The sequence below is a fragment of the Eulemur rufifrons genome, chromosome 6, assembly GCF_041146395.1.
Source record: "Eulemur rufifrons isolate Redbay chromosome 6, OSU_ERuf_1, whole genome shotgun sequence".
Lineage (NCBI taxonomy): Eukaryota > Metazoa > Chordata > Mammalia > Primates > Lemuridae > Eulemur > Eulemur rufifrons.
Genome location: NC_090988.1, coordinates 43287018 through 43305660, shown reverse-complemented (window position 1 = coordinate 43305660; position 18643 = coordinate 43287018). Strand labels below are relative to the sequence as shown.

At 38.2% G+C, this 18643-nt stretch overlaps 1 protein-coding gene and 1 pseudogene across 1 annotated transcript in view; both read left to right on the top strand.

The window, feature by feature from the left end:
* The window catches only part of CCDC83 (coiled-coil domain containing 83), a 54663-nt gene extending 36253 nt beyond the window's left edge, over positions 1-18410 (top strand). The window contains exons 8-11 of the mRNA XM_069469106.1: positions 7803-7924; positions 13060-13139; positions 14176-14372; positions 17912-18410. Of these exons, the coding sequence (XP_069325207.1) occupies positions 7803-7924; positions 13060-13139; positions 14176-14372; positions 17912-18073 (561 nt within the window). The 3' untranslated portion in view covers positions 18074-18410. The remainder of the gene's footprint in view (positions 1-7802; positions 7925-13059; positions 13140-14175; positions 14373-17911) is intronic.
* On the top strand, positions 10534-11293 carry LOC138383949 (transcription initiation factor TFIID subunit 9-like; annotated as a pseudogene).
* Positions 18411-18643: the final 233 nt, after the last annotated feature.

Genomic DNA, 18643 nt, shown 5'->3' with positions numbered 1-18643 from the left:
AGTTAACTGGCAGGTGAGATTTCAACAATTTTCTGGAAAGCACATGTGAGAGCATGTTGTTGAATAAAACGAGCAGGTAATATTTAGTCCAGATGTTACAAGAGTGCTACAGAGGATGTGCAAAACTTACTCTGTTTTTGAAACCCTGAAGATTCTCTTCTGAGAGTCTGTGTGAGCCATAGATGGTAGGAATGGGAACTGCAGCAGAAAACAAGGGGGTTACTTGATGATCTGAGTAAGGAACATCTGCATCAGTAATCATCTCCCATTACCCTCTACCATTTCCCTCACATACAACACAAGTGTTTACTCTTAGTTTAAAAACCTGATGGCCGTCCTCTAAGAACATGGAACAAATTATCTGATAAAAGCTAAGGTTTCTTTAGAATTAGATATTTCTGTGCCCCAAAGAAAATCCTTCCTGTCTTGGCATTTAGGAAGTCACAACCTAATATCCTACTCCTGCTTTCTCATCCTAAAATGAAGTTTGCCAGTGCACCTGCCCTGCCGTACTACATACAGAGTCTCTGGTCCACATTTCCATTCAGAGGAAAAACCTGGTATGAAAACAGATCTATCTACACAGTGGTAGAGAAAATCTATACCATTCCCCAGACCTTTCTTAAATATGAATAGACAGCCAAGGATCACCAGGCATATAAATACAATAGGCACAACAGAAAGGAAAGACCAGGTAACCTAACAACAAAATAAAAAACAATAACAACAAAACCTGCTCCTGGAAGAAACAGAGAAAATTCGGGGGACTGGAAAGGTCTCCTATTAATATAATCAAAAATATCTGAGAAGGCATTTTATTTATAAAACAAGATGCTTCAAGACAGAAATCAAGGCCGGACGCGGTGGCTCACGCCTGTAATCCTAGCACTCTGGGAGGCCGAGGCGGGTGGATCGCTCAAGGTCAGGAGTTCGAGACCAGCCTGAGCAAGAGCGAGACCCCGTCTCTACTAAAAATAGAAAGAAATTATATGGACAACTAAAATATATATATACAAAAAATTAGCCGGGCATGGTGGCGCATGCCTGTAGTCCCCGCTACTTGGGAGGCTGAGGCAGTAGGATCGCTTAAGCCCAGGAGTTTGAGGTTGCTGTGAGCTAGGCTGACACCACGGCACTCACTCTAGCCCGAGCAACAGAGTGAGACTCTGTCTCAAAAAAAAAAAAAAAAAAAAAGACAGAAATCAAATATCAAATAGGAAACAGAGAACACTCTTTCAGAACAGGGAGGGAATACCACAGTACAAAAAAAAAAAAGAAAAAGAAAAAGAAGAGATATAGAGTACTAATGTAAGATGTACAATATCCAACTAATACATAGTAATTCCAGAAAGAAAAAATTGGGAAAATAGAGGGAAGGAAAATCATCATTGAAATAATGGAAGAAAATTTCTGAATTTCTGGACGCCAAAAGGACATGAGTTTTTAGAACACTAAGAACAAAAGGAAAATCTTAAAAGTTTCTGGCAAAAGGTGGTGGTTGTGGTAAGTTAACTGCAAAAGAATAAGAACCAAATTGGTATTCAATTTTTCAATAGCAAAATTCAGATGGAAAATTATTTTCAACTTCAAATTCTATACTCAGCTAAATTAGATTAAGGACAAAATAAAACTATTTTAGGAAAAGCAAAGGCTCAGAATAGTTAATTGTCAATTTTTTTCAGGAATTTACTGAACAATGCACTTTTGCGAAACAAGAAAGTAAACCGAGTAAGAGAAAAACAGGTGTTAATAAAAGACCACGAGTTCTTCAGAGGAAAAAGGAAGAGCTTTATTTCCTAGTAAAAAAAAAAAAAAAAAAAAATTCTCCAAATTGAGAACCCACAACCTTGAGACCAAGTGAAAGTGTGTTGTCCAAAGGGAATGTCTGGCTTAAATAGGGAAAAATTCTCACTCAGGTTCTCAGTCAGGTCCGTTTATGCAAATGAAGGATTCAAACTTGTTCCATTCTGATTGTTCAAAATAGTTGAGCCCTGATTGGGTGGTTTCCTAGCCCCAAACCAGAAGTCTCTTTCACATGTTTCTTTAAGAGGGCTGGTGAGGGCTGGGAGTTGCAACCACAGTTTATCTTGGCTGTGGTTACAGGATCTGTTCTGGTCCACGGTTGTAAAACAGCATGTTTATCAAGAGCTGCTTTTTACGAGAACCTAGGACCATTCTTTCTCATCCTGCTATGGCTGCCTGGTTCTGCTTTTAAATTTAGAGCATCTCTGGTTCAGCGTGATGTCTCATGTCTGTAATCTCAGTGCTTTGGGAGGCTGAGATGAGAAGATCACTTGAGACCATGAGTTCAAGACCAACCTGGGCAACATAGCAAGACCCCATCTCTACAAAAAAATTTTTTTAAATTAGCTGTGGTGTGAAGTGATCAGTGAGCTATGATCACACAACTGTATTCCAGCCTGGGTGACATTGCAGACCCTATCTCCAAAAAAAAAAAAAAAAAAAAAATTAGAGCATCTCCATTAGGCACAAGGAGTCTATCTCATCTGGAGAGCTTGGGTCTTATTTTACAGTTTCACTTCACACAGAAAACAGTATACTTCGCAATGTACGAGCAAAGAAATGGCTAAAGATGATAATTTTGTTGCAAGCCTAAAAAGCATCCTGTCCAGATTGAAACAGATCTCACTTCTGGGATCCAAACCCACATATTTAACAACCAGTTGTGCAACTCCACCTAAATGCACCACACACCACAGACATCTCAAAACTCCTAAATTGACTTCATCTTCCCCTTTTCTCAAAACTGCCTACTCTCCTATGCTATCTGTCCCAATTAAGGATCCCACCAATATATAGTTACCCAAATCAGAAAGTTGTCCCTCAGTATACTTGGGGGATTGGATCCAGGACACGCCCCAAACAAAAATCTGTGCATACTGAGGTTCTTCAGTCTGCCCTGCTGAACCCACATATACAAAAATTTGGCCCTCCACATATACAGGTTTTGCATCCTGCGAATACTGCGCTTTGAATCATTATTCGATTGAAAAAAAATCTGTGTATAAGTGGATCCTCGAAGTTCAAATCCATGGGTTCCAGGGTCAACTGTATTTAGAGAAATGTTCTTTTCACTTCTGACATCCAGAAGGCCTTTAAGTCCCAACACGTCTACTTTTGACCACCTCTCCTTAACTTCTTTGCCTTTGTCCTAGTTCAGGCCTCATTATCTCTCACCTAGATCTTTCAATTAGTCATATCTGGTTTTCCTCCCTGCAAACTGGAAACTTCCCCTATCTCCTTCACACTGCCTTGGAGTCATCCTTCTAAAACATGAACCTGCTCATGTCAATCAGCTGCCTAAAACCTTTCAATGACGGACTCTCCAATCAGTTCAGAGGTGCCAGGGAGCATGAAAGGGTCTCCTGGAGAAGTAGGTCAGGCCCACTTTGTGTGCCATGCAGGGAAGTTTGGACTCTATCTAGTAGGTAATAGACAGTTGGTGAACTTTATTTCTTAGCAGCCTCAGTGTTTCTGGTTACTGAGGACAGCAGTACCTTAAGCTTGTCTAGCCCAGCCACCATTCTACTAGACATTCCCTTTATGTTCAGACAAGTAGCCACCCAACCTGTGCTTAAATGCCATCTGTGAAGCAAAAGTCACTGCTTTTTGAGAGAACTCACTCCAACTACATGCAGCTCTTGTTAACAAGTTATTCTTACGTACATCTTCAGCACTAACTTGTACGTGTCCTCGGCTCTGGACCTACATTTTTATTTGCCTGCCAAATACTTCCACATGGATGTCCCAGAGGCACTTCAAACTCAACATACCTAAAACAGAACTCATTAAATTTTTCCTTAAATTTTCTCCTCCTACATTTCCTTTTTCACCACCTGCCCAGAAACCCAAGATAAAAATGTCACTGTCAGCTTCTCCTCTTTCCTTCCCTTGCTCCCAATTTGACCGAGCACAGTTAGTAAGTCTAGGGAACAAGGAATTTAAAAATTCTTATGCTTTCTATGATAACTGACAATTATCTTTAAATTGCCTTTATAAAGTCATGGTGAATAGGAGTTCATACTATCCCCCAAAACTAATCAGGATGAATCCCCGATTTATTTTGTTTTGTTTTTTTTAATCCCCAGTTTTAAAAAAAAAGGTATTAACAATTGAAAAAACTCAAGGTAAGCTCAATAGTCAAAGAATATTAGGGAGAAATTGAGTTCTTATACTTTTTTTTTTATTTTAAAAATCTTTTTTTTATTTTGCATTTTTTTTATTATTTTATATCATCTTATTGTTATGGGGGGAGTTCTTATACTTTTAATAAATACAACAGTACGATCCTAAGCATAATCATTTAACAATTCTACTCTTAATCTTATAAGATGCTATAGATTTTAGGGGTAGTGAAAATGACTACAAAATTTGCATTTCATAAGAAGGGCTGTTTTGGTGCCTTGACTCTTCCTACTGAAGCCACAAATTATATTTTGTTTTGTTTTATTTTTTACTTCTCATAGTTCAATGGAAACAGAAGAAAAAAAAATGACAAGTTTATTGGTTTTTTTTTTTTCTTTTTCTTTTTTGAGACAGAGTCTCACTATGTTGCCCGGGCTAGAGTGCCATAGCGTCAGCTTAGCTCACAGCAACCTCACACTCCTGGGCTCAAGATATTCTCCTGCCTCAGGCTCCTGAGTAGCTGGGACTTCAGGCGCACACCACCACACCTAGCTAATTTTTCTATTTTTAGTAGAGACGGGGTCTCACTCTTGCTCAGGCTGGTCTCGAACTCCTGAGCTCAAGTGATCCTCTCGCCTTGGGAGGATCCTAAGACTACAGGCATGAACCACCACACCCGACCAAAAATGAGAAGTTTAATTGAGTCATAAGCAAAACGAGCTTTGTAATAAGGGCAAAATTATTTTAAAGAAATCCAATAAACAATATCTTTATTTCACTAAGTATTCATTTTAACATTATTAAATTCATTCACAAAATTAATTAAAACTAGGTATGGTTATAAGTACTATCACAAGAATTAAAAATTGCCTGGAAACAAAACAATGTATGTCAATTAATCTCTTTGGGGAAGGTTTAGAATGAGTAACAAAGGGTATTTAATAATGGAACTGCTGAAAATCTTTCTCCATTTATCTCACAACAATAACCAAAACTTAGATCTCTGGAGATGTTCTCTTGCATGATTTTCATTCTCTGGTTTTATTTAGCATGTTTTTAGGACAATGAAGAAAACTGAAATTTCCAAATGATTTATACTGACTTAACAAATGGAAAGCCAGAGAAATTAGACGAAGGGATTGAAAGAAGTTAGCAATCAGAGTTTTAAGTATGAGGAGGCATAAACTAATCTGGATCTTTCAGGAGAAAATTTCAGGAACTTGTATATAAGAACATACAGAGGTCCCTGACCCCTAATTGTTTTAACTAAATTATCTTTCACAATTTCTTGGTGCATTTTTTTGATATTTGGCAGGGAAGTCATATTATTTTCCACTTTTTCCTCCTTTTCTCTTTCTTGCCCCAGAAATCCAAAGGTATTTATATGGTTATGAAAAAGAACTAGTTTTTATTTCCCGTAACATTTCAAAAGGAGGCCAGGGAGATAGCAATTGAGGAGAATATAGCTTAGTACTCTAAAGGGGTAGGTGATGTCATAGGATATCATTAGCCTGAAAGATTTGATGTATCTCCCCAAAAGCGCCCCCATTCCCAGCTTTGGAAAGAGACCAAGAACTGTGCATGCTGCCTCCCAAGTATGCCAAGCCCATAGGTCCAACATTTTCCAAATGTTCTATTAATTCCTTCTGTTTACAACCTCTAACTATAATTTCTTTCTCATCCTTTGACATTTGAAAATCATAAACTTTTCCTTAAGGCATTCGAGCTTGTAATCGGGTTAATTATGTCTCAACATATGAGGTCCTAAAACACCAAATCCTAGCTTTGTGATTTAGTATTATGGACTTAAATGGTCTTGCTAAATTGTTTGAGGCAGGTAAATAATATATGTTTTTCTTTCTAAGTCTAAGCCACCAGCAGTATTTGAGCCTTTTCTATGACACTGGTATTGCTTTCTATTGTAATTATTTGTGTTTTTGTTCACTGGATTGTAAATTCTCTCGAGGGAAGAAGCCATGCCTTAGACACCCTTGTATCCTTCTACATCTAGCTCAGAACCTCGCCTATAATAAGAATTCATGCATTTAATAAATGACTAGTGATAGAGATATACGTGTGGTAATAATACTGAATGCTTCAAAATTCTAAAATACAATTAAATCTCAACGACAAGGCAGAAAATGTTAGTCATCTCCTAAGTACTCATCTCACACTCAGTTACACTCTTGGCAACTCCTGACAAGAGTTATTAAATCTAGATCTCTGTGTCTTTTTTGTTTCATCATAATCGCTCGAGACTCCTATTACTTCCTCCAGTTTATCTTTCTATTATTCTCACCAGCCTACCACTTTCTATTTTATATTCTTACTTCTAATTCTTCTCTTGTCCTCCTCTCTCCCTATGAGCACCTCCTGATCCAGCACCTACATAGCTCAGGCTGCTGTGGATGGCAGGGAGGTGGGTTGAGGGTTCTGTCTAGTAACACGCTTCTATATATTCTTCCCACTACCAAGCCTTCTTTAGATAAAAGTTTTCAAAATACACTCTTTAATAACTGATAAGAACTCTGAACAGAACCAGAAAGTTTGTTTATATTTGAGTTAGTTATATTTCTTTTTTATTTTTTTTACAGGTCCAGTTGATGTGGCAGAGTTAGCCATATTTCTTCAGTAAACATTAACTAAGTCTGCTATGTCTATCAGTGACCTTCCATCGCCTACAGGATACAAACCAGACTCTCTAGCATTATTTGGCTCTTCCCTAATTATCCGGTTCCTCTCCTACTTATGCCCACTCCCACTTTGTTATCTATTCACATCAAAATAATTGTGCCTTTGCATACGTGGTTTCTTCTGCCTAGATTGCACCCTCTCGTGTCTTCCTAGGGAATTCCTACTCAGCTTTCAAGATCCAGAATAGGTGTCATCTCTTCTATGAATTCTCCCTTATCCCTTGACACTTAACAGAAATAAGGTGAACTTCTCTCTCCTCCTGCAGCACCCGGATGGCTTCCATTATAGTTTTATAACATTGTTTTCTGTTTTCATCACCATCTTTGCCACTAGGCTATGAGATCCTTAAAGATTACTGTATCTTGTTGATCCTTTGTTCCCAAAGTGTACTATAGTTTCTGGCACACAGTAGGCATACAAAACAATTGAATGAATGAATGAACAAATAATATTTCATCTACCTGACAGTTCTCAGAACTACCTAGCACTCAGATAGAACATAATTATATTGTAGAGGCTGATGGAAAGGACTATTAGACCTGTGCATCTTTTTAAAAATATGTTAAAAAATAGCATTTTCCCAGTGTTATTAGTTTTTATTGTATTATTTATAATTACACTTAGATAAGTCCTCCTTTAGCTACTAATATACCATATTGCTAAATTAATTAACCATGTTTTCTTATTTAGGTCCAGCAGTGTTTTTGAAGAGTAGAAAAGGACACCTCCTGCTATTCTGTAGTAACTGCCTAATCATGCAGACAAGTTCTGCTGATGATCTAGAAAAGAGTCCCATCTATTCCTTCTTAGAGAGGAAGGACAAAGCAAACCAAGGAATAAATAATACATGATTGATCTTACCCTCAGGCAAATGCATTTTTAGAAGTTGAATTTATTGTAGAAGACTTAATAGACCTAAGTCAGTAAGTACCAACATCTCCATTCTCTTCTTCTGAGAACAGATTGAAATTCACAGGAAGGAAGTTGAAGAATTAGAAAGTGTTATTCAAGAACTGGAAGAAGAAAATTTGGTGCTTATTGATCAACTCTTCAAATGTAGACTTGTGGACCTCAAAATACCCAGGTGAAAGTTGTTAATATATCACGAAAGTATGTTGGAAACACTTGTATCTGTAAAAAAATTGGGGTTTTTAAAAGATGAGTTAATTCTCCGAAGCTCCAGCCATATTGCAATAGTCAAAAAGAAAGAAACTCACAAAATGGCCACAATGAAGGTACAAGGTTATTACTATTGACCATCGGTACAGTGTAAACTTTGACTTATTTATTCTAGCAAATGCACTGTAGTCATAATAGCAAACACTCAACATGAACATGACAACTGTCAACATCAGGAGCCTTCATGCCAGCAGGAGAAATTGTCATGAAAATAAATGCATAACAGTGCATCAGAAGATGTATGAAGTACAAAGTTAGCACAAAGGAATGGGTGATCAACTCTCTGGAAGTTTCTCGGAGATATTCTGGGCTTCTGGTTACCTTGTGGACTATAGAATTATTTCCTTTGATGAAAGAGTTAAACTGCTTTGTAGGCAGAGAAAATAGCCTGGCATTTCAAGTCACATTTATTCCTGCACAAGAGAAACCAAATTATATATATGGCTTTATATTTTTAGGTTAGCTGTTTTTCTTACCTGACAAAAAAAAAAAAAGAGTCTTGATATACCAATCTTGATGGAAAACTAGGGCCCTGGAATATAAAATTCAAATTCAAAGTGGCATTCATAATTTAGACAAGTAGTCAAAAACAGGAACTAATCTAAATAGTGGCATGTTTAGGAAGAGAGAGGAGATCGATCACACAAATGTAGGGTATATATGTGCAAGCACAGTAGAGAAGTGTCTAGGTCTAGGAATTAAAGTAGATATTAAGTTGAACCCAGCGGAAGAGGCAGGAAAAATGTTCTACCCAAGTAGTTCCTGTTGCATATATGACACGGAAAAATACTATTTGAGACACAATATTGTATTTATTATTTACAAACTTCCTAATGTTTTCCAAGACAGGTGGGTACAGGTAAGTTGTGAGTTCTTTGTTTGCCAGGCTAAATGATGGGTGTCAGGATAGAGAAATTGGGAGATAGTGTAATTACTTTATAGGCTGAAAGCTGGGTGGGGCAGGATAGAGAAAGAGGCCACCTGCCTCCTTTTCACAATTACTGTACTCCAGGAAGAGTAGATGCCAACATAAATAATGTAGGAGCTGAGGCTGAGTGAATGGATTGATTACTGAACTCCTGGACTTCCTGTCTCTAGAGCTGATGCCCTGGAGGGCCCCTAGAGGGTAGGTGCCTCATTGTTCCCCAGTAGGAAATGACCAGCCCTCCTCTCTATGATCAGGCCTCTAGCTTCACATTCCTGTCCTGCCTCTAGTCCTTGTCATCTGCTGCTGCTGCCTTCTTTGTGATCGTGTCTAATCTCTGTCAGCCATTGCTCGTGTGTGGCTTCTATCCGTAGGTATACCTGCTGTCCACTGTCCTCTTTTCTGAATTGGCTAAACTTTAGGAAAGAGCTACCATCTAAACTGCCAGCCCCACTTCTCTGCTTCAATAGGTTCAGTTTGGTATATCTGATTTGGTGCTGATGTGGTTGTGCTAGTAATTATAACAAAGTGCTAATAATCATAACAAAGGGAATTCTTCCATTGGCCAGAGAGGACTTGGCAAGGAGAAGAAGGAAGATGAGAAACTTCTAATGGGGATTATCACTGTTAATATTTTGTTGTGTAGTATGTGATTTTACCCTATCCTCTGTCTTCCCCACAAAAATTCTTCAGTAAAATCCACATTGCTCACCAACGCTTCAGGAGTTGATTTTCTTTAGTGAGAAGCATGGAATAATTAGTCCTGCTTCAGAGTTGGAAGAGATGAAACAAAAATCTTTCCAAGGGAAAAGAAACAGTGTGGGTGACATTTATAAGAACTGGTTTAGGTCCTAGGGAACATTAGGAGATTTTTTTTTTTTTTTTTTTTAAACAACCTAGGTTAGGTGTGTCTGGTATATGCTTCTATAGCACCCTGAACTTTTCCTTTGCAATCAACATTTATCACACTTTTGATTACTTATTTAACGTCTGCTTCCTTGCTAGATTATAAACTCCTTGAAGCAACTATTTAGGACACTTTAGAAATATCTTCAAAAAGAAAGAGGAAAATGTATAAACCCTCAATTATCTATTAGACTTCTTATCTAGAAAGATAACCTGAGAATATTCAGGAGCTTTTACTGTACATTTTTCCAAGTTAAAGAAATATAACATATATTGTATATTTTATGATAACTGTCTTTTCCACCTCTTTATTGAGAATTCCTGTATAATAGAAGTCCTATAAAATACCAATAGTATGATGAGAAATATATATGAACTGTCCCCACTGAATATATAAAAAGTTCTGTTTTCCTATTTGGATGGGGAATGGGGTATTGTGGTTAATAGAGTTACTACATTTCACATGCAGAGCTGTCAAAATTTTTTTCCATCACAACTCACATAGGATGTCATAGCGAGGTGCTTGGAGCCATTGTGGTAAGGACCATGTTGCTTCCAAACATCCTGCTCACCAGTGCACCAAGGGTTGGAGAAACCATACTGTGCAAAGAACTTGCATCAAGACCAGGACTAAAATATATTAATATGGATGATTTAGCTCAAGAAGTCTGATCATGGATATCATGGAGTCTGGCAAGATGGCTTCTCCCAAGAGCATGCCAAAACATGCACAGATGATGGCACAAGTCCTGAAGGATGTGGAGATTACACAATATGAGCCAAGAGATAAAAGTCAGATGTTGGAGTTTGCCTTCTGACATGTGACCAAAATTCTAGATGATGTAAAAAATTTATTCAAGCCAAACTAAGAAAGCTACTGTTGATGCAGATGATATTTGATTGGCAATCCAGTGTCCATGCTGACCAGTCTGTTACCTCTCCCCCCACAAGATTTTTTACTAGATAGTTCAAGGCAAAGATATCAAACCTGTTTGCCATTGGTCAAGCTGTATCCAGGTTATAGGTTGCCACCTGATAGATATTGCTTAACGGCTCCAAACTATAGGCTTAAGTCTTTACAGAAAAAGGCATCTGCTACTGTGGGAAGAATAACAGTTCCTCAGTTACGTGTCGGTTCAGTTACTGGCAGACTAGGCACACCAAACCCAAAAACCATGTCTGTTTCAACTAAAGTAGGGACTCCAGTGTCCCTCACAGTGCAAAGGTTTACAATACAGAGGCCTGCTTCACAGTTCCCAGCTGTAAAAGCAGCAGTTCCTGCAACATCGGCAGTTCAGAATGTTCTCACTAATCCATCATTTATTGGGTCCAAAAACATTCTAATTTTACCACTAATATGGTGTCATCACAAAATCATCAAATGCACTGAAAATAAAACATGAAGATGAGGATGATAATGACTATGACTACGATAACCTGTAATCTAGCCTTGATGCATGTAACAGGTATACTTGGTCTTGAATTCATTGTACTGAAATTAAACATGCATGCTGGATGTCTTCAAGTTGTGTTTTAGAAAACTTAAATAACATTCAATGAGTAAATATAGTTAGCATACTTTTTAATTACATGTTGGATTTTCTTTAATAGGATTAGTAATGGTTTTTCATCAGCTTTTAAGTGTAAAAAAATAAAGTTGTCATTCATCAAAAAAAAGAAAACAAAATGTACTTAGGATTTGACATGCTGGGGTAAAAAGATGAGGCAACTGTCAGCCACAGGTGACTGCCCTGAGACTCTAGTGCCACATGGCTGAGACTAAGTGGGCCAATACCTATACATCTATCTAACACTAGCAATATAATAACATCTTTAGAAATATTTTCTATATCATTAAATATCAAGTGTTGTTGCCCTGTAGTGGTACAGAAGTGACAATAAACTAATGGTTAAGAGAGAAGCCTAGATTTATGAAGGTGACAGCATTTCGTAAGCTCTTAATTATTCAAAATGATAAAACAAAGAAAGGAAAGAATTCTATGGCCTCAGACATATCTACCTGCAGACCTGAGCTACACATGAAACTTGTCTTTACAAAGTTAAGTCTTTAGAAGGTTTTACAGATGTAAATATTGCATGTAGTTACAGTATTTGCTGGGGCGGTAAGCATCTAGGTGACACTTCATTCATATTTTCTAAATAACCGACAGCCTCTAATTCAGGGGATTCACTGTTTGCTCAGTTGCTAAGCGTAAAGTGTTTGCGTATTTGCAAGGGTTCGAATGCTTCATGCTGTTTTCAGGCAAACCTCATCGAAATGCCCTACAGAGCTTTCAAGGCATCATATTTTTTTATTGAAAATTCAGTGGGCATTCTACAAAGGAGAGCACTGAATAAGTACTCACACAGAGAGCTGCAACAGCGTGCACATACTGGTTCACCGGGCTTGTAGCCCAAACGTGCCACTAAGTGAAAGCCAGGACCTAGATCACATCTTGGATTCCTATTGCTCACTTTTCTTTCTTCCTCTTTTTCTTTTCATCTCAAAGCCAGCCCATTCAGGTCCCTATCATTCGTCACCTGAATTACTACAACAGTGACCTAACTGGTGCCATGCTCATTCTCATTTCCGGAACTTTTTGTTTTGTATTTCAGCATCTTATGGGGGTACAAGAGTTTAGGTTAGGTATATTGCGCTTCCCCGCCCCCCGAGTCAGAGCTTCAAGCGTGTCCATCCCCTAGACAGTGTGCATTGCACTCATTATGTATGAATACACCCATCCCCTCCCCCACCCACATCTGCCCGACACCCGATTAATGTTATTCCTAAATGTGCTCTTAGGTGATGATCAGTGAAACCATTTCCGGAACTTCAAGTGTGTTACTTTCTTATCGTGAAAGGCCCTTCTCTCACCCCTAGCTCTTCCCTGGCGAACTCCTCCAGGTTTAAGACTCAACTCAGGTTTCATCTCCTCCAGGAAAACTTCCCTTACCTCCTAAGGCGTTAGAACTCAAGTGCTGCTGCTTTCGGCTCACAAGCATTCTCACACTATTACCCATCATGGTACAAACCATCACTTTAAACTAATGTAAGACTGTAAAGCCGCTCGGCCCTATGCTCCTCAGGGTAGAAACTATGTCTCAGTTTTCATCTGTGCATCTTTAGCACCTAGCAGAGACACAGACACTAGTGAGCACATAATACAATATTTATTCACTGAGAGACTTTTTTTTATTTGTTGTTTTAGGCAACTATATCTAACCCAAGCTGCTGGACAGGAAGTGCCGCCTGAAAAAATGCCTTTGAAGTTGCCAGAAACACACATAGGTATTATTTTATTGCAATGGTGATGATTTCTTTTAAAACACTTATTTTTCAATTTAATAAACACTTATCTATTTTGGGCAGGTGCCCCACATACAAGAGTTATTCAGGGAATAGACACATGCCAGCTTCAGGTGGGGATCCTGTGGCCTTCTGATTTCAAGAGTGTTCTTTTTTAAGCACCAAAGGAGGCAAGAAAAGCTTCATCTTTCTCTGCTGCACCCCTTTTAATAACAGGATTTGTTCTGTAAAATCATGTCAAAAGGCCACACTTAAGGACCTAGAAGGCCACATGTGGCCTTAAGGCTACAGGTTCCCCACCTCACCTATCTCCCCTCTTTAGTTCCATTTTCAAATCAAAATCACCATGTTTCATTTCACAGTGAATTAAATAAATTCTGGCAAGAGGGATGAGGGATGGGGTGTTGTCTACACTGGCAAGGTTTGGGGCCCAGTGTAACCAACCAAAATGCCAATGTATACATATGTTCCCATATGATTACTGTAACTTATTAGCTAATAGAAGGAAATATAACTTAGGGTTTCTAAAAATGGAACTCCCTCTTACTTTATTTTTTTTTTTTTTGAGACAGAGTCTCGCTTTGTTGCCCGGGCTAGAGTGAGTGCCGTGGCGTCAGCCTAGCTCACAGCAACCTCAAACTCCTGGGCTCAAGCGATCCTACTGCCTCAGCCTCCCGGGTAGCTGGGACTACAGGCATGTGCCACCATGCCCGGCTAATTTTTTTTGTATATATATTTTAGTTGGCCAGATAATTTCTTTCTATTTTTAGTAGAGACGGGGTCTCGCTCTTGCTCAGGCTGGTCTCGAACTCCTGACCTTGAGCGATCCACCCGCCTCGGCCTCCCAGAGTGCTAGGATTACAGGCGTGAGCCACCGCGCCCGGCCTCCCTCTTACTTTAATACTTAAATTGTATACTTCTAATTCTCAGAGTTCTTTCAAATTAAAAATGTGACAATGTATTACATTTTTATCTGTTCAAAATGTATACATAGTTAATTTCTTTGTTTTCATCCAAGATGAGAAGTCAGAATTGCAACTCACAGAAGTGGAAAGTGAAGACATGATGAGCTCATCAGTTGAGAGCAGTATCTTACATCTTAGTCATAAAGATAGCATCAGAAGTGTCCACTACCTGAAGAGAGATGGAGAGGAAAGTTTATGCACAGAGTTTGGGGGCTCATACTTACTATATGAGGATGAGAGGGATTTCAAGGTAAGATTCATGAGAACATACCTTTGATTACTAAGAGAATGCTGTTTTATTAATCAATTGAGAAAATTAATCTAAAATATGGATATTAAAAAATTCTATTTGCAATTATTAGTAAAATTGGCCTACCATTTACATCTGTCATTGGATACTATTTTTACTCCTACTTTTGCCCAATTTGCTACATATATTCATTTATAGACCTCCATTACTAGTATACAATGTAAGTTATATAATGCTATATAAAAAATAATCCCCACACCTAGTGGCTTATAACAATAATTATTTATTCTTTTTCAGAGCTTCTGTTGATTAGGAATTTGGGAAGGGCTCCACTGGACAGTTTTCACATAGGCTCTCAGGCACTTGTAATTAGTTGTTGGCTGGGGCTGCACTCATCGAAGGCTTGATTGGGGCAGGAGATACCACTTACAAGCTGGCTTACTCATATGGCTAGCAAGTTAATGCTGGTTAAGCTTGAGGCCTGAGTTCTTCACATGGGCCTCTTCACAGAGTACTTTGAGTTCTCTTTGTTAGGGTGTCTGGCTTCTCCTAGAGCAAGCAATTCTGGAGACCAACATGAAAGCTGCAATGTTTTACATGGCTTAGCCTTGGAAATCATACACCATCACTTTCATCATATCCCATTGGTTGATATAGTTACAAAGTTCCACCCAATGGGAAAGAACATAGCTCCTACATCTTGATGGAGGAGTGTCAGCATCACCCTGCAGGAAAAGCATGTGGGGTAGGATATGTATCAGGCCATCATTGGAAAGTCCAAACTGTCACATATATCATTAGTTGAAACCTGGAGTATTAAACATTTTAATTTTAAAACCTCTTTTTGGTCCTCAAAAAACTAAAAATAGGACTACCATATGACCCACCAATCCCATTGCTGGGTATATATCCAAAGGAAGGGAGGAATTCAGTGTATCAAAAAGATATCTGCACTCCCATGTTTATTGCAGCACTATTCACAATAGCCAAGATTTGAAATCAACCTAAGTGTCCATCAATGGATGAATGTATAAAGAAATTGTGATACATATACACAATGGAATATTATATAGCCACAAAAAGAATGAAATCTAGCCATTTGCAACAACACAGATGGAACTGGAGAACATTAGGTTAAGTGAAATAAGCCAAGCACAGAAAGACAAATCTCATATGCTCTCACTTATATCTAGGAGCTAAATATTAAAAACAGTTGATCTCATAGAGACAGAGAGTAGAATGATGAGTAAAATGACAAACAGAGGCTGGGAAGGGTAGTGGAGATGGGGGGATAAATTAGGGATGGTTAATGGGTGCAAAAATATAATTAAATAATTAGATAGATTGAACAATATTTGATAACACAACAAAGTGACTATAATCAACAATAAGTTAGGGTATACTTTAAAATAACTAAGAGTGGAATTGGAATCTTCGTAACACAAAGAAATGATAAATACCTGAGGAAATACATACCACAATTACCCTGATTTGATTAATTCATACTGTATGCCTGTATGAAAACATTACCTGTACCCTATAAAGATATTCAGCTATTATGTACCCATAATGATTAAAAATAAAAATAAACAAAACAAAACAAAAAACCCTCTTTTTGGAATATTCCAATTATTCCCACAGCCACACCTTGCTATTTTCCTTCTCAATACTACCAAAACTTTAAAAGTAGGAGAAAGAATGATATAAGAAAGCAGAGGAAACAAACTGACACAAACACTTTAGCTACAGTTCAGTCCTGCTACCACCAAGCGACCATTTAACGACTAAAGTTTTAGTCTCTCTAGCACCTAGATACCTCCATGAGCATCTTGGAATCATGATTCATGGTATGTCATGATGATCTCAGCCCAGTAGATAACTGTATACAAAATTTCCAAATTCTATACCATTTGGTTGAATGAAAGACCTTCTTACTTTCCTTGTGAGTTTTTGATGTGGTGGAACTACCATGGCCATTGTGCATTACTTCAGAGTCTTCCTCCAGATGATTCTGAAATATGTGGTAGCTGTCATCAATTTGCATTTCTCCTATCTTACATTCATCATAGCTCTATAAATACATATTTTGAAAGCTAAATACGATTACAGGCATTTTTGAGAAATAAAACATCATCTTCCTTTTTCATTCTGTATTCTTATAAATTTGAACAAATATTTATTGAGAAACCCACAACCTGCCAGGTACTTGTTAGATGCTTGAGAATATAAGGGGAGAACAGGAAGAAATGAAGTCTCAAAGATGACTGGTAGGTATGGTAGGTATGGTAGGTCTTACTCTCAAATCACTTACAGGCTCATAGAAGACAGATTTTAAAAATCAATAATTACTATATAAGAGGCAATGTACTGCCTGTACCTGTCTCCCTGACCAGTCTGTAACCTTATCATTGCACCCAGAACTTGATAAAGGACCTGGAACATAGTGGGCATTCAGAAAAGGTTTGCTGAAGTGCTGAAGGAATTTAAAAGCAAGAATGATGGCTTGGAAGTCTTCTAAGAGGAAGGGACATTGGGTAGGACCTGAGCTCTGTCAACCCAGTTTTGGGTTGGCCGTGGAATTTCATACAAATTAGACTTCTAATTCTGATTGTTGGTATCTTAGACTATAGTTTGGCAGAATGTAGTAAGTATAATCTATACAATAGCCTAAGATACTGTAAAAAGTATGAAAATCATGGAGAATTTGCTCAATATTAGGATATTTATAGTCAAAGTGGCGTATGCAGAATCTTTCCCTTTGTTCTTGGATAACATAGAAAACTCTTCTGTGGTTATATCCTGGCCAGCAGAGGACGATGTATATGCAGTCGTGCGCTACGTGTTTTGGTTAGTGACAGACTGCATATATGATGGTTGTCCCATCAGATTACAGAAGAGTTGAAAAATCCCTATTGTCTAGTAACATTGTAGCCATTGTAACATCATATTGCAACACATTCTATCTTTAAATATATTTAGACACATAAATACATACCATTGTGTTACAGTTGCCTACAATATTCAGTAGAGTAACATGTTGTACAGTTTTGTAACCAAGGAGCAGTAGGCTATACCATACAGGTTTGTGTAGTAAGTGCACTGCATGGTGGTCACACAATGACAAAACAGAGTGATGATGCATTTCCCAGAATGTATCCTTGTCCTTGTTGTAAAGCAACACATGATTATATAGCCAATGCTCTTCCACCAGTTCAAGAACTTGCAGAGGATCTATCTCCCTACTCTAGCCAGTACCCCTTCTCCTTCAATCCCCTGAAATAAGCCTGCTAGTCTGGCTGCCTGCTCTTTGGGAGATCTTGCCTACTATGTATGCTCTACTGTAAGTTTACTGAGTGTTCTGGTTTTTTTAAAAATTATAGTGGCTCTTATATTTCATGTGTGAGACAGCATTTAGGCAATTAGAAGGGCAATGAAATCTTTCAGTTAAAGGCCAACTATAATAAAGAAAACCTGATCTATCAAGGCTGGTAACTTGCTGAATAACCTCTCCTATTCTCTTCTATGTCTGTTCACCATAGGATTATGTGCAATTGGGCCCCATGGGAGTGAAGCTAATGAGCGTGGAGAGCAAGAAAATGCCCATTCATGTTCAAGAAAAGGAAATTTCAGTCAAATTCCTTGAAGATGTCAGGGGCCCAGAAAACCTCATCACATATAAGATGATGAAGTCTTTTCTCTAAGACTGAGAGCTGCAAAGTAAAAACAACTGTTTCTTATAAATGTTCTTTGGAAACTGAAGTATATCAGTTGCCTATTTTACTTACACTTTGGCCCATTTTTAAACCAGTTGTTATTCCTTAAGGTCATAATTACATTTAAAATCAAAGTTCCAAGTATTCAGTTATTCATTTTCTTGCATGGTATGAGTGACCAAAATGAAAGTATACATTATATTTCTATACTGAAGTATTCAGAAGCATCACAGTGTGTTCAAGGTAGTCTCTGAGGTTCCATCCCACTTAAAAGTTCACTGATTAATCTATGATTTCAATATGAAATACTTCCATTAGAAATGTTATGGCCAGACACAGTGGCTCACACCTGTAATCCCAGCAGTTTAGGAGGCTGAGGCAGGGCAATCGCTTGAGGCCAGGAGTTTGAGTCTAGCCTGGACAACATAGTGAGACCCTGTCTCTACAAAAATAATAAGAAAAAACTAGGTGGTACATGCCTGTAATCCCAGCGACTTGGGAGGCTGAGACAGAAAGGATTGCTTGAGCCCAGGAGTTTGAGGCTGCAGTGAGCTATGA